This window comes from Plectrocnemia conspersa, unplaced genomic scaffold (genome assembly GCF_051122295.1).
Source record: "Plectrocnemia conspersa isolate PC_06_02 unplaced genomic scaffold, ASM5112229v1 ptg000009l, whole genome shotgun sequence".
Lineage (NCBI taxonomy): Eukaryota > Metazoa > Arthropoda > Insecta > Trichoptera > Polycentropodidae > Plectrocnemia > Plectrocnemia conspersa.
Window position 1 is genome coordinate 14064973 of NW_028277173.1, and position 26076 is coordinate 14091048.

The 26076-nt window shown below is 29.8% G+C and overlaps 1 protein-coding gene and 1 non-coding gene across 2 annotated transcripts; both read right to left on the minus strand.

Moving 5' to 3' along the window:
• Positions 1 to 641: 641 nt before the first annotated feature.
• Positions 642 to 25064, minus strand: LOC148231971 (uncharacterized). Its single transcript, XM_088192308.1, has 5 exons — positions 24798 to 25064; positions 24468 to 24622; positions 5571 to 5628; positions 2364 to 4945; positions 642 to 939 (listed from the first exon to the last, which is right to left on the minus strand). The coding sequence occupies exons 3-5, from the start codon at positions 5625 to 5627 to the stop codon at positions 750 to 752; spliced, it is 2829 nt and encodes a 942-aa protein (XP_088048434.1). The 5' UTR covers position 5628; positions 24468 to 24622; positions 24798 to 25064; the 3' UTR covers positions 642 to 749.
• TRNAV-UAC (transfer RNA valine (anticodon UAC)) lies at positions 14930 to 15002 on the minus strand. The gene has a single exon. It is a non-coding gene; the product is annotated as a tRNA-Val (tRNA).
• Positions 25065 to 26076: the final 1012 nt, after the last annotated feature.

Consider the following 26076-nt stretch of genomic DNA (forward strand, 5'->3'; position numbering starts at 1 on the left):
CAATACACATGTTTCTGTAGATATCAAACTTGAATAAGTTATTTTTGTAATGCCATCATGACTATTTGTATAGCTTATGGAAAAATCGGTTTTATTATTATATACAAATTTAATAAATAATAATACTGGTCTGTAATGTGACAAAGATCAATTGAAATTACAATTTTTTAAATATTAGTTTATTATTAATTAATTACATGAAGTTACTATTTTAATTTTATAAAACACTATATTAAAAAATCAGAATCAACTAAATTTATCTACCAAACAAATACAATATTTGTAAATTCCTTTTCTATCGCTGATTATGTAGCTCCACATATTTTAGGGCTTATTCAAGGTTGATATCATACTACGAATATTTTGTAATGCGTTTATTTTTTTTTACTTATAAAAATAAGTACAATGCTGTTTTTAAATATACAAAATAATATCAATCAAATAGGTTAATCGAACCAAATATATTGGTCACCACATTTTTCAAACTAAATAAAAGTTTAGTTCTCCGTTACATTACTGTAACTAAACTGATTTATATAACAGCACATACAAACGCAAGTAACTACATTAGAACTTATCGTTCTCGACTAGCGCTCGTTAAAATTTATCCAATTATTTAGGAACTTCTCTTTCTTATTCTCTTTCATCCGAAACTCGCTTCACGCAGATATTGTTTCAGCACTCGCTTTTCAGCAGTACTTAAATACGAAAAGGAAATTTTAAAAAGTAAAACGCGAAAAATTGAAATGTCAAAAGTTTCCGGGTCTAGGGTAAGCATGTTGGGCTGGTTGCGGTATGTACGGTTCATTGTCATTTTCATAATTTTCATAGGTTCCAGTCAAAAGTTGCAGGTATTTGAACGATCTAGATTGTATTGGACAGCTTCTGTTAATGTTGGATCTTGATCTACTCGGTTGATAACCCAGCGTTCCATATTCTCTGAAAAAATAAAAATATTTTCTTATTGAAAGTTAGATTTATAAAATAATAAAATATTAGTTATTTAATTATTAGATAAAACAATAAACATATTAATTTTTAGTAAAAATAATACAAAAGATATCTTGTCGTGCGCATTAACATTTATTATAATGTATATTCCATTTATTTTATATTTTGCGCGGAGCCCATCACGGAACAACGTTTAGGAAACATATATGCAATATATTTTTAGTCTATTTCTTTCAAGAAAATGGTGTAATAATCTCCTGAGCAAGACTTTTTGGTATTTCTGTAAAAAACAGCATTATAAATATATTACGCAGCGAATTTTTTTACAATTCCCCCAAAAAAATTCATATTAGTTTAAATTAAAATTAAAAGTATTGTACATAAATTGTAAAATATTTATAAATAAGTCTATTATGAAAAAGTATATTTTAAAAAAATATAAAAAAAATATTTATTCATTTTAACGATATGATAATATTGCACACCAGTCAGTGCAACTTTTCCATGATTTTTTATAATACTTTTTACCGTTTATTTAAAAAAATTTTAACAGATGGTGAATCATTTAGAATTTTTTAAACAAAGACATTTCCTTTACAAGCCTTTCTCTTGCTGAGTGCGGAGTAACCACTGTAGCACAGATGCAAAGAAACATTAATATATCTAAATTGAATAATAATTGAATTATAAATAAAACATAATTAGATAGCTTATAGTTTCCTATTTGAAAAAAATATTTTTATCTTAAGCTTAAAATCACATTAACAGTACTATTGCAAAATTGAGCATATCATTTATTATCTGTCATTTTTCTAAAAAAATCAGTGAAAATTTATCTACCAAGGTTTCTACAAAAACGTTACGGAATTGTATTAAGGAAGCGTTAAAAATACACATGTCTATGAAACGTTATGGTGATTAATTAAAATTGAGCTAGTTCGTACATATCTGGTATTTAAACTTCTCTAATAATGAGCTAACACAGCTCCTAGAAAATATCTTATATCTATTAAAAAAATGAATAACTTGATAAAATATAAATTGAATATATTAAAAATAAATATAGCAGGACATTTTTTTATTTAATTATTATTCCTTACCCACAGGCGGTTGCCAAGATTGTTTAAGCAGTATTTACACGATGATAATCATAGGTAATAAATTCAAGGGCAAGGTAAAATCTACGAAGTTTTCCCCCTAGGCGAGGCGGGAGATAACATAGTATACATTTTGCCAATTACAATAAATCCAAACAAAAAATATTAGTATATGTCCAATTACTATCAAAGTATACAAAGCTTATGTTCATACAATATATGTGTTAAATGTTTTAATTAGTTAGAATAATAAAATATTTTTATAAGGTATCTAGGGAGGCGATTAAATATTTAACGCGACCTTTAAGTACTGACCTGGATATTACTGCCGGGTGCGCATTTCCATACGCTGATGGGCTATTAACGCTCAATGAGAAGGGACTATTCCTAGATTGCGGTGTGGGTGTCCGCGGTTCTGGGGAGAAAGCGACACTGGATTCTGGAGACGATTCCCACGGGTATACGTAACCGTTGCTCGTTGACCTGGTCGTAGTGCCGTAAGGTTGATTGACCACTTCAACTGTTATTTCGGGAGTTTTCCTTACTTCCGTTTGATTTCTCGCAAATTTGTTAATGTAAGTGTCGGGAATAGGTTTTTTCCATTCAGATAATTCGGGACGATCCGAGTTTCTATCTTTCCATGATTTTGGACGCAATGTTTGACTCCATGTAGGCAGGTAGCTATTAGGAGATTTCTCTTTGTCGCTCGTCTGAGAAAAATTGTCCCAATTTTGATACGGCGATTGGATCGGTGTACTAAACTCTTTTTTTGTCAGAGCAGCAAAATCTTTTAAAGGACTTTCTTCTTTGGCTTCAGCTTTTCTTAGTGAAATTTCACGCATTTCGATCTTCCATGCTGGTTCAGGATCTTCCAATATATCCTTTACAGTCAAACAATCCTTCTTCCAATCGTCTTCCTTAGTATACGGAGAACAAGATCTCAAGTCTTCCTTCAACAATGACACGAAACTATCCACTCCCTTACCAGTCGTATCTTTTAAATCTGTATTTATGATCTTGTTAGAATCTTCAATTATTTTGTCATTGCAATTTTTTTTACTGTCAACCCTGTCGATGAGCGAGATCTTTGGAGGGATTCCAGTTATAATTCTGAACGGATCTTCTTCCTCGTCTCTATCAGGACTCTCTTTCAAGAAGGAAAACCTTTTCGTGCAAATATTCAAACTAGGCAGATTATCGAGATCATTGCTAAGTCCCTTAATAGCTTCAATATTCCGTTTTACGGGACTAACCACTCTATCTTCTATTTCGATCTCTAAATGTTCTTTTTCGCCCTCGTCTTCAATATACTTACTATCTGCATCGTCAGATGTTTCAAACTCAGAATAAACATCGACATTATTATCTATTACATCAACGTTTTCTTCTAAGCTCGGCTCATTTATATCTTTATTCACATCACTTATTTGGGAGCTTACTTCATCATTTATATTTGACATATCAGTTATTGACTCGTTCATTTTTTCTTCTTCTGCGCATATCTCTTGCTCGATCTTTTCATTCTCATTATTTTCTATTCTAATGATTTCTTCTATGTTATTAAATTGTTCTTCTCTTAGGCTTGAACTTATTTCTACATTATTTACATTAGACATTTTTTCAGAAAAATCTATATTTAATCCGTTTTGATCGTTTATATTATTTTCTACAACTGCCTCGTTTTTTATTATATTTTTAATCTCTACTGCACTTTTTTCTTCGATTTTTATTTTATTAACATTTTCTTCGCATTTTATTTTATTAACTGAAGTCTCTTCGGAAGAAATTTGTTTCAATTTTACTTCTTCATATGCCACTTTATTTGTATTCGTGAAAAGTTCGGAAAATGATATTTGCCTCGATTTTATTTCTTTGCGTGGCTCATTATTTTTATTCACAAAAATTTCATCTGATAATTCTTGTTTTGTTTCTGATTCTTCGTATGCCGTAATATTTTTATTCATGATAATGTCGTTTGATGATATTTCTTTAGATTTAAATTCTTCATATGCCAAGTTACTTGTATTTGTGATAATTTTCTCTGATAATATTTGTTTAGATTCTACATCATTGTACGTCTCAATATTTTTACTCATAATAATATCATCTGATGATATTTCTTTTGATTTTAATTCTTCGTGTGTCACATTATTATTATTCATGAAAATCTCGTCCAATGATATTTGCTTCGATTTTACGTCTTCGTATACCACATTATTTTTATTGATAAAATCTTCTGATTGTATGTGTTTTGATTTAATTTCTTCATATGCCATATTGTTAATTGCGATCTTTTCGCTTTTGTATGAGTTGGATTTAACTTCCTCGCATTTTATTTTCGAAATTTCTTCAACGCTGCTTTTTTCTTCGTTGTTTATCTTATTTGTGCGACTCTCTTGACGCATTATCTTATTTTCGTGCTTAATTTTATTTCTCGATGTCTCCTCGTACGTTGTTTTATTTACAGTTTTAATTTTTCTCGATTTATTTTTATCGCACTTGCTAAGCTCGTCCTTTTTATTATGCCCGTTGACGATAGGACTTTCCGACTTTGGCGATTCCACTGATTGGTCGATGGATTCGGTTCGTGAAAAAGGGCCGCTCGTCCTCCGCAATAACTCTTTAGGATTCGAAGGGATTTGTACACACGGAAAGACGGCTATTGGAAGATTGAAATAGTGGGATGATTTTGGCGCCGATGGGTCAGTCGGGGTGAAATTGGGCGGTTTAGGCCTCTCTTGCACCCCTGGACTCATCGCATTCCTCATGAGCCTCTTGGCCATTTTTTCAGACCTTATCTCAGACAGGTCCAGACCTCCGGGGGTGTACGTGAATGGTTTACGCTCTTTGAACATAGCGTTTTGTACGCAGGGCGGGGGCTCTTTCGGGGACGATATCTGTAAAATATTTTAAAAAAAATCGATTGGTATAATGGTATACACATCGTAATATATAGTTTACAGTAGAACGTTGAACTTGGTAAAAATACTTCAAGGTTTTTTATGCGGTGTGTTATATTTATATCTGATGCAATCGTGGACTACGTGTTTATCCGCGCTTGAATCCAAGCGCTTTTGTACAAATTCATGTTAAAAAAATATTGTATTATATGCTAGATCGGATTACTATACAAAATAATGTTTATCTCATAATTAAAAATAATAAACTTGTGTGAATAATAATATTTTGACATTGGTTTACAGTTTTTAATACTGATACTTATTAAATCAATATAACAAGATTGCAAAGAAAATATAGTTAAATGAAAACTGTAGATCTACTTTAAATAATTAATTTCAAAAACCAGATAAAATGACATATTTTAGAAAATAAAAATATGTTAACGCTCGTAAGGAAAGTAAATTTTTTAATTGATAACAAATTTAGAATATGATTATGATATTGACTTACCTAAATTTTGAAATAACCGATTTAACTGTATAATTATTATTTGTTTCATATGAACTTTACTAATGTCTTATTATGTAATACATGAATAATAAAAATACAAAATATACTTACAGGACTTCTTAAATTGTTCGAAGGCATCGTGAGATTAAATTTCGTTCTGGAATCCATTCTGAAATAATTAAACATAATTTTTAATCATAACTTGACGTATTACTTATTTCATTTTACACAGATTTAAAAATGAATATTGTCTATGAGAAAGCAAAATTCTTTCTGTAGCTTAAACGGGCATTTAAAAAGCTCTTTTTTCTTTTAGACTAAAGGAGCACATTAGCCTCGGCATAGCAGTACCATACTAATGAGAAATGTTCTGGTCGGTTTTTAACTGCGCTCTCGGCAACGAAGATAGGTAATCTCGAGCCGAGGCTTCATATCGTTACTGCAAAATGCCCGGGGTCTATTTAACCTGAGCTTTGTAACTAAGGGCAGATCACAGATCGTCGATAAGCCACAGCTAGCAGGCTCTTTCTAATGGCCTTTCTCTAGGCTCGGATGACTCCTTACCGCACTCGCTTCGGAAATTTAATCGATGTGATGTAAATACATCGACAATCGTCAACCTGAAAAATTGTGCTAGCTATGCAATAATAATGCTCTAAATTTAACGTCATCTTTGATATAAAATCAAGATCAGGAAGTAACATTATCGCACAATAAATCTAAGATAAAAATATAGAATATACTACACTAATGGTTTCAAATACTAATAAACCGATATTTAAAAATGAAATACAGTTACTTGTATACAGTATAAATTGTTATACATAATTAATTGTCTTCTATGAATCTTATGCAATAATGATATTTTCAGCTTTATTGCCAATTCATAATGTCCTTGCTTAATATTTTAAGAACGAATGATTCAGAATACATTTGCAATTTTTGTATTAATTAAAAATTGGATTTGGTTATTATTTTTTTATTAATCAATAAATTCCCTAAAATATTTTTATACCCAACTGAAAATAATATATTTATAAGCTTTTTACAAAATGTGTTTCGTGTTGTTTTCAAAATGTAAACAACAAACGACATAGTTTTGCAAATTTATATTGTTGATCTGTTATCTGAAGGTGAAATTAATCAATTATAGATTTAATCATAACAATATAAACTAGCTATATAAATATATATAATATAAGAATTTGTCAACTTGTTTTCAAATAAAAATTGATTAAAAAAGTATCAGGTATAAAAAACTATTCAACATACAAATTTAAACGCTTTTCTTATTTAAAAAAACAAGCATTAACAAGATCATCATTAGTTTTATATAAAATAATATTTGCTACTTTTTTCTATGTATACATTGCACTGGTATGTACAATATTAATTTATTTAGTTATATTTTATATATTTATTTAACCAATATAGCTAATTGTTTAAGAGTGTATGTTAACCATCTGTGTACATATATCTCATGATGTAAAAATATATGTTCCAAGTAGTACATTGCAGTTTAGGATTTAAAAAACAATATTGAAAAATATTTCGATAACTAACCACATGACATCTTGTTTATTTTTCACACATTAAAATTTTCATTACAGATGAGTAGTTAACGGTGAAGTGATATTTTTGATATTTTAATTTGCATATTGTAGTTAATTTTTTACGTATGTATAATATCACCATTTTACTCAATTCACGTTGATGTTTTATGTGAACTAACGAATATTATTTACTCGTCTTGAAATGTTGGTCTAATGTTCAATTATCTGTCATATTTATTGTTTTAACATTTGCGTAAACATACAACATATTTATAGCAGACTATTTATAGATCTGTTATTTCGATATTTTAGTATTATTTCATTCAGTTTCATCAAACGTACATAAAATATAAGTCAAATAAAATCAACCAATTTTTTTATATAAAATATGTAAAACAATTATTTTATTTAAAAAAAAGTAGTATTTTTTCACAATATTTTTTTTTTATTTTTAGAGTAAACTTGTTTTTTGTTGAACGTTTTATGACTGACTCTTAAAATAACGATTAACAAACATTTCGTATCGGCTTCCTTAAAAATGTTTTAGTTAATGAAAAATTAGAATGTAAGGATCAATGAGTTAAAAATAATCGTTGATTATATTATTTAAGTCTTTGACTAAATAAAACAACTAAATAATACGAGGAAAAATATAATGTGATGCAGAGTAACTTTATAATTAAACAAGTATTTAGTATTTTAGTCGGAATTTAAATATTATTACATATATTAATTTTAAATAAATTATTAATGTAATATTTATAAACGCGTTTGGGTTAATAAATGTTTTAACATCCTTTGCATTTATTTATATTATAATTAATAACAGTAATATAATTTACATGTATAAATATTGACCCAAATTGTTGTGAAAAAAATCAAAATATAAAAATATATTCTGTAACTTAAAAATATATAATTTAAATACTATACGTTTTACATATTTTTTCATAATCGATAATTCTCGTTAAATTTGGATAAATCTCTCATTTCTCGAGAAATTAAAAATATCTAAAAATGAAACACTATTCGATACATTTTTTTTGTAATATACAACATCTAACTGAACTTTTATGTAGAAAAATATCCACATTCTTTGATCAACATGAGCAATTAAAATTATATAAAAAAATATCTTTAATCCATCTTGCCACAAACGCTCATGACATATAAACGTGATGTACTAATTTTCTTATATATCACAAATAATATATAGAACACGGTTTAATTTTAAAATAAATGTAAACCATTAGTGTATAAATTAGCATTCATTAGTTTGTACAAAAAGCAATATTTAAATGTATTTGAAGAACTGCCAATTGTTCCACTTTCTAAAGGACAGTTAAACTCTCTAGTATTCCTTGAACGTTAAGCACTATATAAACTATTCATTTTGCGTTTATAAAAAAGTAATTCAGCCTTATTTCTCTGTAGGATGATTAATGCATAAAACGTTTAATCATTCCTCACTTTTATTATACAATTTATCAATTAAAACACGGTTCCATAATATGGAATATGAAATTAATAATATGACTCTTTTATGGAGCATTGGACAACTAAAAGCATTAATTTCATCACATGAATATTTAACTAATTGCTTTGAACGAATCGTTACCTGGGATAATTTACATTTTTCTTCAATTTATCATCACTGGAACGTGACTTAGGTTAAGTCCTGTTAAGGGCTTTTTTATATAATGCAAAAAAAAACATTAGCATAGCATTACTTACACTTCTTAAATGAAATAATAAATTTTGATCGTCCTCTTTAAACGACGGAAGGACACCATAGTCGATCACGATGCTTTTTATGGCTTGTTATTTATTATGATATCGCCATTACCTACTTCGAACGACAGCGTGAAATATAGGATGTATTAATCTTTAACTCGAATCCAATAAATGTATTAGATTGGTCCATCAGTTTGAATTGAGCTTTGTGTCCGTTTTCACAAGTATAATATTTTTCCAGTATAAACGACAATTTATTAATTTACTTATCGCGTTTCGTTGTAACAGGTGCTGTGGTGTTCTAGTGATATTTATAAACAAATAGACATTACTGGGATCAACATCGGTTTTATGTCGGGTAGTCGTGTCCAATTTGGAACGTGTCCAAAAATTGTCCTGATACTAACAAATGACACGTCTACTATATAGTTAGATTAGATGCTTAATTAATTTATATTCAATATAATCGTGACTATAAAAATAAAACTCAGGATGCATAATAATATTATCTATTTATTAGAATCAAATATTTTTAAATGGAATTATTTTTTTGCCCTTAAAAAATAAAAAGGAGAATATTTAAATTAATTAAAAAGTTTCCCAGGGAAATAAAATATTAGACATTATTTTATATATCATAATAAATAACATAAAGCAAAACATTTTATATATGATAAGATTTTAGTTAAAAATTGATTATGTATACGAAGAATATTCAGAAAGTAAAGTAAGCCTAAAAAATATCTAAAAAACGTTTTACTTTAAAACACCCTCTCAATATTTCTCAACACTCCACTCTATAATATCATCCAACCTCATAAAAGTCCCGTGTCTCTTCTTTTTTTCAGCACTACGTGTGCAGTTTCCGAAAACTTTGGGTTTTATACAAGAAAAGTTTTGAAAACTTATTTATATGCTTAATCTTTTAACAATGTGATCTTATTCTTAAATGTTATGAGTGATTTTATCATTTACTATTCAATTAACAAAAGTATTCATAACATCATTAACTGAAGTTTGCGACATTATTAAAAAAAATCTCCTTACACATAGAATAAGCTTATTCATCGTATAATATTGGAAATAAAAAGCAGCATAGAATGATTTTCTCTACAAAGCCCATTGTCTCGTATCTTGATCTTCTATATTGTAAAGGGATATAACTTATAATACAATTGAGCACGTGGCGATTGCATCTGATAAACTTTATTACAGATATACACGTGCTTTTTAATAGCTTATGTAATAGACCCTCGTACATGGTGCATTGTTAAATATATTTGCACATACAGCTATATACTATACATTATTTTTTAAAGTGTGACATTCAAAGTTATTATTATAGAATGATTATTTAAAAATATTTAAATACACATCAGTTTCAATTATAAAATGGACTTGCCTAAAAGTTAGCTTCGCAAATAATTTATGATTACATTAAAGTATTAAGGAAGCCGCTTATATTCTTCTTTTTATTTATTTACAATAAATAATGCTTTATTTTTAATTTGGAGTGAAAGTTTGGCAGGGAGAGATAATATTTAAAATGAAAACTTAACTCGCTTTAATATAATATTTAATGCATTTACCGATTCTCTACGTACATACATTTTTTTCTAAAATTCTTATCGATTTAATCAATTATGTAATTTTCATCATTTATTTCATCTATATTAAAATTTTAAATGCTCTAATGAAAAACATATATCGACTTTCTCTGAACTTTGATTAATATTTAATTATATTATACTTCAATAAATATAATTCAGAAAAAGTAAGGAATTACAGTATAGTAAATGCTTCATAATTTATCAATGAAATGCTATATCGTGGGAGGAGACACTGACTTCTTTCGATGGGCGGTATTTATTATTATTTAAAATGTACTATATGATCAGTTTTAATTTTTAAGATTTGAGAACCCTAGAGATGTAACTTCGTAGCTAGTGAGACGCTTAGTTGAATCGAGTAATCTATTATATTATATTACAATTGCGATAGTCAATAAATGACAAGATGTTTTCTTCGAGCGGTGGTGGAGAAGCTGGCGCTGGGATGAAGTTCGTGGGAGGTACTCAGAAGTCTAGTAGGTGGCGTGTACAGCGAAAGTTGAGCCCTCTCTGCTACGGTAGTGTTCATATGGAGGAGTTCCTCTCGGTATATTGTTCGCGGGCGGCGGCTGCTGGTCTCTCTGAGTGTCTGCTGGTGACTGTTTGTGACTACCTTCTCCTCATCGGAGTCCAGCCTTAATTTTAACTAATCACAGCTAATCAGCGATCATCCAGCCAATCGCTGCAGTCGTTTCTTAGAACAACGAATATATGCTTTTTGAAAGCGACATTCGCTTGATGGGCATTGTCCAAGGTCATATTGCATTGCAGCGAGAATCTTGTAGATCCGGTGATTTATTATATCCGTAACCGTCTCGCAACAAATAAATATTCTCTCAATGACGGAGAATATTTATCGTTAGAACAAAACTCGTGTTATGTATGCGATTTTTTCTGGTCGTAACGAGAATTTTTTGTGTGGTTCCTCCTTTGCGCTATTGTTTTGATTCCTTGTTGATGGATGATCATTATGGTCACAGTCAATTAACGCAAGTTTTAAGAATAAGACCCTTTCAAACGTAGGCAGCTGTGTATGGTAACCATAAATTGTTTTTTCGAATTCCAAAAGAGCATAATCAACGATCATTATATCCAATGAAATTAAAAAAAAAATTTTCAATGAAAATTTATAGTTTAATTTAATTTGTGGTTAGCTAGATATTTTTTATTGAAATACATTTTCATGCAAAATAAAGAAATATTTAGGCTGTTTTTGCTGGGCCACTAAAGTAATCTCTGTAAAAATGAAAATGCTAACTAACATCAATACAATTAATTAGTGATGTATTTTTTTAAACATAGAGTTTTTGAAAATAGTAAACTTCAGATTGTTAATTAGTAAACACGTATTTTAAAATATTTTTGTTGTGGCCATAGGGATAAGTTTGTCCTTCAGAGCACTATTTATGAAACTGCATATTATACGAATCTTATATGAAAAAAAATGAAACAGCTGTTACAAAAAATATTTGTGCAATTGCCAGAGATGGTTTTATAAATCTGTTTTTTTATGAATGAGCCTCAAAGTGGACCACACAACTTGCTGAATGAACTAGTCATACTTCGAAGCATATCCAATGGTTACCATCGAATAACTGCCAAACAAGGTTAATACTTCGCGATCTACTGCCCAAAAAATGTTTAAAAAATATTGGCAAGACATGCAAAGATGTTGTTTGGGCTTACCGTGGGTTGCCCGATCAGTACAGAACAACTAATATCAACATAATAACAATTACAGCTATTTTTTATAATCATTTAGGACACAAATGGGTCTTTTGTTCAAATGTGTTCATTCAATTAAAATTCAGTTTCATCCTCTAATTCTTATGGTGAAATCTGGATAGATTGCAACCTAAAAATGTTTTAACGGTAAAATACTAAATTAACTAGAGGAAAAAAACCAGTAATAATTTATTAGAAGGGTGAAGGTTGGTTACATAAATGATGGAAATTACATAATAAAATCAAAAGTGCTGAATAATTCTATCTGAGTTTTATTGATAAAAACGACATCACTTCTGGGCACCATATAGTTATATCTCTACTCAAATATATTATACTCAAACTATGCGCAAAATATTTGCTTATCGTCCCAAGAAAACTCTTTTTTGTTGTTTTCTTCGAGTCTATCATCATTTCGCATACATTTTTCTGGTACGTTAGCATCGAAAAACGTTTTTCCGGTTTTCGGCATCCATCAGTGCGCCGTCCACCGTGGGGTCGGTTTTGTGTATGCATGTTTTAGCAGACATCGACCGAGTCAAAGTTTTCCCTAACTCATCTAACAAATGGATACCGTCACGTCGGGAGACACTCACAGTTTGTCCCGAACTAAGAGTTTCCCATACGCCGTATTAGTTTGGCAAAACTTTCGCAAAACGTTCGACTGAATACGGCCGACTTATTTAATAACATCACTTTTGCGCGTCGCACCCTCTCAATGGGGAAACATTATTTGAGCTCAAAATGCACAAGTACAAACATTTTTCAACTTTTGCGTCAAGTCTCACTCTCAAGCGAGCTATAAATATAAATGAAACGATTCGCAACTTTAATGATGATGTTTGATGTTAATAAAGTGTGCCGGTTGAATAGCGTTTGTATGCCGTAAATACATACATATGTATTTCAGCTCCATCTCTGTTATTTAATTAAATGTGAATACAGCATCTGTCGACCTATTTTTATTTTATTAAAGAATCAAAATAAATTGAAAGTTAATGCATAATAAATATTAAGAAATATATTTATTTATAGAACTTCAATCATTGATTTTTTATCTACAAAAACTAATTCACCGTTTTCATTTAAGCACTAATTGAATTCAATAAATTCCCTTAAAAAATATTTTTTCGATAGCCACTTTCTCACATCGTTTCTATTTTATTTTTTCCATCTAGGAAGTGTTGTATCGATGGAACTAAAATATATGCGAAGGAGCAAAACCTTCTGGCCATGTACCATGATTTTATCAAGAGTGAATTTCACCATATTTATGTTGATAAGTGCAGGCCTATTTTTAAAAAATGATCCAATAGGTTTGAGAGTTTCATAATGCATAATCCTTTTTCAATCGCACTAAATACACAAAATCTTTTTTTACAATGAGTCTAGGCTTTGAGATAGTTTTCCTACTTGGCCATTGGATAACCACTGTCGTCTACGACAATTGTTGTCATACAACTCCGGTTATTAAATGATCGAAGAAAGCGACTCAGCTTCAGAATCCAGAAGGTCTTCGGATATGCAGATACGCATCGACCATTTTCTTTGTTCAATTTGTTCAATCGAACAACTGTAGTTTATCAGCCAGCTAATAAATAGTTTGAGTAGGATTTGCTTCTTTTTCTACAGCCAGGACATTACTGTATATCTTTGCTTATCTACCACATCCAGGATTATTTTTTATATCGTAATTTTCCGTTCGATTTTTCAAAGCTTCTTTGACATTAACATATACTAATGAATCACCTTGTTGTTGCCAATTATTTTTTTTTAAATTCATATAACATGCAATTTTTTATAGACTGTTCACTTTGTTTTTCAATAACAGAATATGGAGTCCGGATGTGTACCAACACATATATATCTAAATACGTACTCAGGTTTCAACAGCTAAGTACAACTGACTGATAAAATTTTAATTTTAAAAAACAACTAAAATTTTGTAATTACCTAATACATTGAATTGCTCGAGTCTTAATTATATAATATTCACTAACACAAACACACAAATTAACAAATTATATATTTATAACGCTTGTTTTGTAACATTAACAATAAATACTAATAATCAGCTGATAAAAAAAATCAATACAATTAGTAATATTTATTATATATTTATAAGTATATTAAAATAATGCAATATATTTTTTATTATGCTTATTGATTGTTGATGAACCATTGATGTTTACGATATAGCATATTTTTTCTCGTTTTTTTTTTCGTGAATAAGGAAGCTATTTTTCGCGTAAGTTAGCAACACAGCAGTGGAATGATCTGTTTATTTTGTGCGAATGGAGAAACTGCTGCTGAAATTTATCAACTTGTTTTATGATTATTACAATGACGTTATAAACATAAATACATACTTTTTATTTTAATAATAAGAAGTATGAGTTTATTCAAGAACATTCTTAATACTATCAATAAAACAATACATTAAAATTTAAATGAAATACAGCACCAGAAAGTCGTATATAAAATGCTTCAAATGTAAATTTTATTTATTCAACAATTTTAAATTCTTTTGAGACATCCTTTACTATAAGAATAATAGTTTACACAGTATCCAGAAACTGTCTCAAACATGTACCGATCCTAGTGTAAATACGCGAAAAAATTACACGATGCAAAGCCGACGAAGCACATGGCAAAATGGTAAATTTAGATTGGACGCCGGCCAAGATAAAAATGGAGATCGCTTCCTGATATTCTAAATGGATACTTAATACTGTTTAAAGTACGCCTGCATATAAAGATAAAATTGCCGCGACCGTTTTACGCCCGAGTCATCTAAATTAGAACTCTTCAAATTGGAACATAGTAGAAAAAAATAAAATTAAACAAATGGTTCCGGCCGGGATCGAACCGGCGACCTTCTGCGTGTAAAGCAGACGTGATAACCGCTACACTACGGAACCTGTATCTGCATTTGACTGTAATGTATTTATAATTTGCTAAATGTGGGGCAAAATGAAAGTATCACTCCGAACACCGGTCAGTTGTTCGCTTGAAAGTAAACGTTAATCGATTACTACAATATAAAAGTGATTAATTTACTTAATTTATTAAATTATACATTTTTTTCAATATCCTATTTTTTTATCAAAATGTATTGCTATATCAAAATGATTAGTTGCATATTCATAGAATATATATTTTAGAATGCTTATTTTCATTTGACAGTGGAGTCAATCAAGGTGATAAATATGATTTAACAACATAATATAGATAACACACTTATGTACCTGTATTAAAAAATAGTAAAATATAACTAGTGACAATTTTTTCAATATGAAAATATTGTTGATATACTATTATATATTTCGTTTGGTAAAAAAAGCCTACCAAAAAATTTCTAAAGTTCAAATCTCTCTTATAAACTATTGGTAATTTTATTGTTGTACCACTAGATATTACTAATCTGTAATAATGAACAAGCTAGACGCGTGACATGGTGATAACGACCTGCAAAGTGAAAGTGCTGGTTGGTTTGTATATGACCTGCATCACGATCATAAAAAGTTCAGCGTCTTACCACCATTTACGAGATTTGACGTAAATCAATTTCTATAAATATAGTTTTCTAAATACAGAAATATTCACGGAATAGATTATTATTTGTCAGATTCAGAATACAACTTGTGGGTTTCAATGGCATTTACAGAGGCACATATTAAAATCGCAGTAAATCCTTGTCCGTATGTGTGTAAGTATGTGTGTTGTATATTTAGACATTTTAATGGCCGTTGAAACCCACATACATCAAATGTAATAAGATGCATTTAAGAAAATCTGAAACACAAATATCCGCCGCGGGTCGCGTTCGTTTTTCGCTGATGGAGATGTCTAGTTTAATTTCGAACAAGTACCCGAGTGGCATCTAAATTCAACCGACTTACTGACTGACGAACGCTAATTTATACTCTTTTATTTATCACACTGTTTATTTTCAATAGCTAAGTTTATTTTAGTTTAAATATGAGTGATGAACCTCGTAGCAATTTATTTAGTATTTGACAATAAATTTTTAAATCCTTCATTTTTTAATCTATGTATTAATTCTAAAGTGGTATCTATTTAGTTCTAATTTTAAATTCAACTATATAAGCTTTTAATAATATGCGATAAAAAATAAAAATTAGGTCAGCGCTTGAACTTTCGATAGCCAAAGCTTTTAATAATGAATGATATGCAATTTATTTATATATTAATATATTCTTTGCTGATTTTTATTATATGTACATGTCGAAAAAGTGCTGTATTGATACCTCAATTCTAGTTTAAATTAATTATATGTGTTTTTAATTAAAATTGTACAACAAACATAACGCATATGTAAAAAGTACGCACAAAAATCAGCGGATAGGTAATCTAATTGACAATAAACCATGCATGCTAAACTAATATAACTTTACCAGGATAATTTAAGTTGACCTAACTAGCAATTTACTACTCCGTTATTACCTTCTGTTTAATAATTGTTCCATTCGTGAGATTTTAGAGTGACCCAAGCGTATTAAAATAACAAGTTTAACACGTCTTTAAATAAATTTACATTATCATTTTTTATACAATATACAAGAAATCGATTAAATATATAGTGTTTCTAACAAGCAAAATAGTATTAATAGCAAAAAGAATTTAACACAAGCTTATTAAGTTAAAGACAAGCAAAGCGTTCGAGGCAAAGGGTCTGATTTGGTTCCTATTTAAATTTTAAAGGGCTACGAAATCAGTCTCGCTGCTCCTATAATACATATTTTTGATTTATAACAATTTTCTAGTTTATAAGAGGAAATTCAAAATTCATAATTACACTCCTAGTAATAGAAACATGGGTAAGATAAATAACTTACAATAAATTGAGAGAATATTGCGAAACCCGGAATATTGCAAAATATTGGAATATTGCGAATATTGCGAAATAAATCACCGGATCCACAAAATTCTCGTTGCAATACAATACGACCTTGGACAATGCCCATCAAGCGTATGTCGCTTTTTAATACCTATTTCGCTGGGCTAAGAAGCGACTGTATCGATTGGCTGGATGATCCCTGCATACTTGTGATTGGTCAGTAAGCTTTGCAGCCTAGACTCCGATGAGGAGAAGGCAGTCACCAGCAGAGACTCGAAGAGACCAGAAGACAGCTGCCACCCGTGGACAACATACGATAATGGAGACACATCCCAAAGCTAGCTTTATATACTGTCACAGCCACACCAATCAAAACTCAAAGGATCGTCCACTGACATCATCCCTCCGTCAGCTTCTCTACCACCGCTCGAAGAAAACATCTGTCTGTCGCAACATATGTAAATATAATTTAATAATTCACCGGCGTCTCACTGGCTACAAAGTCACACCCCCTAGGGTTTTCAAACCTTTAATATTTTATCTTTAATTCAAGTTTGCTTCTTGTAGTCACCGATTCTAGAGATTAGTGGGTTAATAAAGTCTTTCGTAATATTTTTATTTCGCATGTTTTTAACATGGTATTAGAAATTTACTATAAATATAAGGTTGGTATAGATAGGTGTAAAAAATATGATTTAATGTTCCCTCTCCACACCGATCAACCGTGTGTTATTACCGATCTTATTAGCTGTTTATATAGTACTATTTTATAATGTGACTTTTTTTTTAAATATTGGGTTTAAGTTACGTAAGTCTGACAATAAAATAAAACATAAGAAAATAGTACCTATATAGATTTTTTTAATGTTTTATTTTCTTACAAAGTAATTAATACCAAACTCTTTATTTTAAGCATATGGTATTATATTAAGTGAACAAACTATACACAGATTTAAAAATATAGTAGGAATTTGAACATAGTAAGTAAATTTAAATCAAACTTCTACATTGTATATGTATATATACAGACATACAGTGTAAGTGCATACATGCATGCTTTTGTACATTAAAGTGTATGGATTTAATGCAAAAGTTAAGTAAGAAAGTAGCCGAAACATAAAGTCTTTATTGTGAAACTTCGCGTCACCGCCATCGAGTAACACTCCACTGCTCTCAGACGAAGAAGTATTCCACCCAGAATTGCATTTTGTGTAGTGGTGTCCTTTGGAAGTTTGACGTGTACTCAACAAAATCCACTTACACAACCACGTGTTGCACCCAACATAAATCTGGCGCAGAAACTTTTCGACTCTCTTTCCGCCGTCCGATAGAGAATGTATAGGGATTTTACGAGTCTCCCAGGCGCAACTTGTATCATAAATATCAATTTTGTGTCTTCCGACCATGTTTACGAAATCATTACACTCTCTCCAATGTCTACGCTGAAAGGCATATTGATAATAAAATGTTGAGCCACGCACAAAAGGGGGAAAGCGCGATTCGTTTCAACCACGCAATGAGAATGTATAAACGTTGAACAAGACTAGCAGTGGTGGAACTACAAACTTTAACTCTTCTTGTAAATAGTATGAAATAACTAGTAGCAAAAAATCAGTAGATGAGCTGAAAGTGAAAATTAGCAAAATACTAAATTTAATTAATGGATCACAAGTTTAAGACAGACTGAAACTACCAACGATGTATCCGATATCAAACGTAAACGGTGACGAGCTGAGAAGAAATATACTACTATCAATAACAAATAAAATAACAGATATAATTATGTTGTTTTGTCAGCTGTGAGACTTAATCAATAATACTAATTATCGATAATAGAATTTAAGGATAATCACTGAACAGAAACAGTAATACATAATACATCAAATTAAAGAGAATATGTAAGTATGTATTAATAATTTGTATGTATTAATCATACGTGTATTATATTTTTTTGTGTACTGTAATAATAATATGTATTGTTTATTAATAAATAAATTTGGAAGAATTGATGTATGTGTACTAAATACTACAGAAATCACCTAAAATTTGTATATTATTGAAAAAATCATAGGTATGTGCAACAAATTCTAATCACTATTTAATTAATAAAATATAGATACTTATTTTAACAATAAATAAACATTAAATTTAAAGAAGAAATAAGGGTTAAATGAATTGCATAGTAAAACTTTAGGTTTAACTAAAGTAAAATTTATATAAAAGTTTATAATGCATTTATGAAAGCATTATACTTAGCCTTTATTTTTCTGCTTTAATTGTTAGTTGAATATTGCATGCAATTTTTTAGAAACGGTAATTAAATTTTAGATGCCAGTTGTTTTTTTTTTAATTTTTTATGTATGATTTTGAATAAGGTTTTTATTAAATATTAACAGCAATCTTTAATAACTAACAATGAAATATACTGTCTACTAAGGGTTTTTTTTTGCTAATAAATTCAATTAAAATCAATAAATAAATGTTTTGACAGACTGTCATACAAAAAAGTATATAATACTTACAAAAGATATTATACCAAAGTCGAATATAATATATTCTCGATTATCCTGGATAATGCTATAGACAAAAAGTCCGGATAATTAACAAACACGATTAAATCGAATCATTTTTTATTTGGTCTTAAAATATATATATATATATATATATAATATATTTTTATTACATATTTTATATTTAAAAAAAATTACTCATTTGTTTTCGAGAATCTCTGAATAATATTTGTATATCAGTACGATTTTTTATAAGAGATTTTTATATCGTTATATTCGAATCTCCTTTGATCGATGTATTCCAGTAAAGTTTCAGAATATCAGTGCCGTCTTGTGACTAATGTAACTGTTAGTATCTTCCTTACTTATATTCTCACTCTTCTTATATATACGATATCCGCATAATTTAAGTATTGAAAACCCGAATAATTTGAATGCCGATCAGACCACTTCTTGGTGTTTTTCCGGTCGTTATTTTCTAAGCATTTTAATTTTTTCATTAGTCTGCATATTTTAAATATATCCCTTGCCGCAGTCTCTTCAGAATTCAGTACATATTTTTCTAAGTAAATAAGTATTTCTCGATGATCTACTAATTCATTTTAATTGTGATATTTTATGTGTTGCTTTCAATGTCGTCTTTTCACGAAATTGACAAAGCCATTATCTTCCTCGGCAAGAATTATAAAAAGCCGTTTCATTTATGATATAGCTCCTTGGTGCATTGACTGAATTAAACTTTTAACATTATGCGATAATTATTTTGCAAACATAAGTTGAGAAAGAGCATTATCCATTTATAATACTGCTCTCTGTGGCAAAACTTTTTGAAAAATCTCATACTTCCGGAACTCATATGCTTTTGAAAGAATCACTGAAAATCTCTCCATATTTTTTTTTATATACAATAATCAATATGAATATTTTTTATTTCAGACACCTAACCTTACAACAGACTAATGAATTAATTTCAAGCATAGAAAATCCGCACCCAGATAATCGAGAGTATATACAAAATATATATACAAAAACCGTAAATATGCATTTATATTTAAAATACTTATCTGCCTTTTTTATAACAAAATAAGATAGCCTTTCTAAATTAGATATTGTAAATTATTCGCATACACGTGGTAGCTATAAATTTTATACTCGTGTTTTTTTATAATTTTCCCCACATAATACCCGTGACAAATATTAAGCATTCACCTCATCAAAGGCTATTTCTGAGCAATATTAGCTTATAAATTGCTAAAAAATATTTCCAAATTGTATGAAAACGACGAAAATTCATCAAGAGTGTAATTAAACCGCTTTAAAAACACTTTGTCTTATTTTTTCTCTGAATTTTATTTTTTAATTGCGGAAAAGTATAACCGAGTTTTGTTTGTGCGCTTCGATCATAAACAAAATGTGTTGTTTTGACACGTATCCATCATCTTGTCTGGGTCAGTGAGACGAGAATAAACAAATCTCTAAATTACAACATCAATTTGGGACATCTAAGCGTTGTAAACAATTGTAGAAAATAGCAGTTAAAATTTATTATTTTGCAGATAAATATTTATATTGCAATTTGGAAATAATAAACTATACATAAGTAATAATAAAACAAACACACGTTTATTCATACAACTCCATTGCATTTCGGTATTTTGCATCTGTTCCTATTGTTCAGTATGTGCCAGTGTCTACAACTGCATGTTTTGTTTATTTTATGCAACTATTACAAAAAATAGAAATCAAAAATAAATAAACAATGGTAGACTAACGTTTTTGGAGTATATAAATATCCACTAGCACCAATGAAAACAAATGTTGAAATTCCCAAAAATGTGACACATTTGCAAATGGCATTATCACGCGTACAGAGACATCTATCGGAATAATTTGAAAACACAATGGCTCGGCGTTTGTTTCACATATGTAACATTATGCAATACAGTTCCTTTATTGAACGTAGACTGAGCTATAGGCGCTTAAATAAATTGTTGCAGATTTGCAACACTATGCATTTAAGGATTTAATTAACTATGTATATATATTCATACAATTATTTTATCGCCAATCAAATGGCTATTTTATAGTTGACATAAGAAGTAGTTTAAATTAAGACACAGTTGTGTTCTTTAGACTATTAATATTAATATTAATATAACAATAATATTTAAAAAACAGATATGCAAATATACACGAAGCAAAGACCCGGAACAGAATCAGGCGTTACATCACTGCATCGCGCAGAAGTCAATCAATATTGATCCCTCGATTAATATGTTCATAAATAATTCTAGCGGAGCAATAAACTTTTCCTATAAATATCGCGTTGTTTTGGCACTCGTCGGGTTCATTGTGGCACTATGGGTTGTTGATCCAAACACGAGCCACCGACCGGTCGTTCTCAAACTGTTTATAGTTCAATTATCGCTTTATGGCGTCGACAATCGGCCAAATCGACGATTTGATGTAATTCCGTCGAAGCACTATGCGATCAGACCGCACTCGCAGAAGACAATCGATTCTGCTCATGACGAGAGGAAAAAACAGTGTATTTGGTACACTGCCAGACGGCCGATTCGGACGTCGTTGACTGGGTCATTTATTTAATTACATTCACTCTAAAATTACCATGTACAAAAAATGGAATGACAGTTTGCTTCAATTCCGAAAACAAATCGCTTTTGCTCTACTTTCAGTTTTTTTTTCTTGTGCCAATACGTGAACCGTGTTGATAATTTTGAACGTCCTAGAATATGGAACTGAAATGCGTAAATGCATTTTGATTTATAAATTAATTTTAAATTAATTAGACTTATGAAAGTTTTTTAATAAACATAAATCTCCTAGGCAGCTTTATATTACTTTTAATAAGCTCTCATTTTTAAATGTATTTTTATACATTTTTATTCAATCTAGTGACGTACTGCTTTAACTAACTTTTCTGTCATCTCAAAAGATATATTTTTTGTATTGTTGTTTTATAAAAAAAACTATTTTTTCGTGTGCGCAATAAACATATAAAATTATTTAAATAATTATTGATTATTGAAATAATAAATAACTTTTTTGGCATTCGTTTCAGAATTTTCAATAAATCATAATCTTAAATTATAATATAAAATATGAAAAATAATATTTATCGTTCTTGTCTAATCATGAATATTTTAAATGATATAATACTTTCCTATTATAAAGCAATAGAAACAGTAGGAATGAAAAATATTCAGTGAGTAACATTGATATTCGAATTAGAGTAAAATAACCTAATATCATGAATCCTGTAAAATTTTTGTAATAGTACCAAAGCTTTTAATTTCACATTGAAGCTTATAATTTCCCGTATTGAAATCTCTACTATATTTTTGTAAATCATTAACGATCATAAATTTTAAAAACGTGTAATAATCAAAGCAAATTTTATCACCAAAAATACTCAGTTGCTTATTACGCAATCTATTTAAGACAATAATGGTAAAAACACTGTAAACTTATATGTCAAATGTGTTTTTGGGTGCCATGAAATTTTTTTGTCCAGTTTTTCCTCGTCGATAACTTGTTCTTTATGTTTTCAAGAAAATCTCAATATCTATTGTACAAATATATTTTTTTTTGCTGAATTACAAAATAATATTTATATTTTATTTCAGAGCTTCATTCATCTTGAAAGTTGGTACATGTGCAGTTTAAATATTTATAATGTCTACTTTCTCAAAATCATTGAAATGTGAATTTAATATATTTAAAAACATAAGGAGACGTGTTCTTTCATCTAAGCCCCAAATATATTATACTGTCCATCACAATACCTCTCACATGTTTAAAACACGTGAGCGGTATTGTAAATAACTTTGATAAATTAAAAAATATATTAAAATGAGATTTGTCATAAACATCTCAAATTGAATTAAAAAACAATCAAAAAATAATCCGTCAAGTTTATACTCAAATTTGATTATATCACTTATTAAATATTGCTATTGACATGTATAATATAAGTAAATGCTACATCTCGCAAATTCCGATTTTTCGTATAATTTTTATTCTTTCTTTATAGAACATTTCCGGTAATATTTAATAGTAATAATTAAAATAATCATTATTTTTAAATAAAAAAAATCATGTTTCAAGTAATGAAATATATTTTCAGTTTAATGTAGCAATTCATAGATCATTTTGTGTTTTACTCAAACTATGGAATAATGTAATAAGCCACGTAAGACTTATGCACTAACACCTATTTATGTGAAATATATTAATTTATATAAAAAAATATACTATTCTGTATATGTGCACAGTCATGAAAATCTTTGCTAGAAGATAGGAGAAATAAATTTCCCAGCGAGAAAACGCGACATGTACTTGATGTACCGTTGAATATTAGCATAATCTATGTATTATATAATAAAACAAATATATTTACAAATCTTAGTAGATATAATTTTTAGTTTAAATACAATCTAATACCATAGATTTTTCAATTATTGATATAAAATTAAGATTACTGGTATTTTCCCGTTAAAAACAAAATTGTTTAAAAAAATATATAAGTAGGATCTTTATATCATATTTTTATATAACTAGTTATAATTAATTGTTACTGTTTGAAAGACTGAAACTCACTTCATGTAATTCTATACTGCCAAATCGTACGCGTTTGGTTGACAGTTAATGTCTATGCTTAGATTTTAAAACATAAAATTATAATAAACAATTTTTTATTTCATAATATAAGTATCAAATTTGATTTTTCATTTTTTTCTAAGTAATTTAATTTTATCTTAAAATATCACGTAACTGTTTATAATACATGTCAGATTTACCAACTTCGAAATATATTATAGAAGCATATGACGCTAAAATAAGAACAAGGTCTTATGATTCCGAAAAAATATCTTTCTGCCCGAAAGACATATTTATTGTGCCAGGAAGACAAAGTTTTGCCTCTCTGTAATATTTATTTTCATATCTCGCATTATTCGATCGCATTTAAAATAAATCAAACTATAAATACTCACATACAAATAACAGCCGTGTAAACTCTTCTGTTTAATTCCAATATGAAACATTAATTTTCTTTTATGTGTGTTTATTATAAACTGTTGCACGATATGCTATGTTTTATCCTCTTTTTGTTTATTGAATTCAATATCACACTCTAAAATAGCGGCACCTAAAAATACAATGATATAAATATTATATTATGGTTTCCAGCGCCCAAGTTTTATGTCACGGTCACGATATAACGTCGCGGTAATTTATTTTCAATATTTTTTAGGCGAAACAAAGCGAAAATGACGTGGGTGGTTAGAGTATCAGTTTCCTTCCGCGATCGGGAAAATTTGTACCGTTAATGTTCGGGGGCGCGTATCTTCCAACGTAACGAAACCGCGAACTAACTTCCGGGACACCGGATGCAGGCCGAGGATGCCGATCGGGAATTTATTATATTATATATTATATAAGTGGTATTGATGAGCTTGGTTTTCGGGTCTCGAGTTTGCGTTTTCCCGGAGGGCCGATGTCCGGCGCGGTGGCCACGCGACTCTCCTCGAATCGCGTCCCGGCAAACGCATGTATTCCCATGCGCCAGGTGTGGAGTCAGATGTGGATGTAATTTTGTAGAAAGCAACCGCTAAGAACTAGTGTAGAAGGCCTAGTGCGATTGAGTTAGGCAACTAGCGTTTGCTCTTAATACTCGCATTCTCTCCTTGGGGTCACTAGGACCATCCAAGTATTCAGAAAGCAGATATATGTACATATTATTTATTATAACCGATTGCATTTCAGTGTCTGTCGCACAATTTAATTTTCGAAGCCTATGATGCCGGCGCTATATTTCTACCAAATGAGCAGATATAGCACTATTAATTTATCCTAAGCATTGCAGAGACTCTAAGCATATTAATAAATATGCTCGGCTTTATCCTGAGAAGTGGTGCACCTTTTATGATGCCCGCACCTTTATCATTGTCAACTCGCAGAAGTATTTATATATAATTTAAATAATCATTTCTTTTTTAAATAGACAATCCTTTGGTGCTCGAGCAGCTGCTCAAATGTGGGCCTCGGAGGGCTGTCATAGTTCTTGGTCGCGTCCACTCTTCTTTACTATAATACTGGGACTGGAGCATTTGTCAATCCTTTTCTGACAATGCCCGTCAAACTGCTCAATACTATGCATCGAAATCTTGATATTTTCTCGTGCACATACATATGTGACAATGCACACTAGCTGAGGTGATTTGTGTCTATCCTTCATGTATTATTTTTATGTTTGCGTATGTGTATAAATGCATATATGTATACACCAAGCGCGTACATTCCCTTTCGCTCGCTCGTGTTGAGAGTGACGAGAGTGAGTGAGAAGAAATGGGCGTGCGGAACGCATGTAACGCACGGCCTAATCTCTCACTCACTCTTGTCACTTAACACGCGATCAAGCGAAAGGGAATGCATCTCACCATACGCCCCTGGTATACGCCTGTGTATATGTATATGTACATACACATATATTTTGTTGTTTAAATTTTTACCAGATTTATTCAATACGTTACTTAGCTTTTTGTGACGTGAGAGCTTATGTATCATGTTTTTTCTTTCCCGTATCTCGTTGCCCGACGTTTC

Bases quoted from the DNA above. Each gene is read 5' to 3' on its own strand.
- LOC148231971 (XM_088192308.1), bottom strand. From the start codon at position 5,627: ATGGATTCCAGAACGAAATTTAATCTCACGATGCCTTCGAACAATTTA. The intron at 4,946-5,570 runs GTAAGTATATTT...AATATTTTACAG, and splicing joins CGAACAATTTAAGAAGTCCT to ATATCGTCCCCGAAAGAGCC. The intron at 940-2,363 runs GTCAGTACTTAA...TTATTTTTTCAG, and splicing joins CACCCGGCAGTAATATCCAG to AGAATATGGAACGCTGGGTT.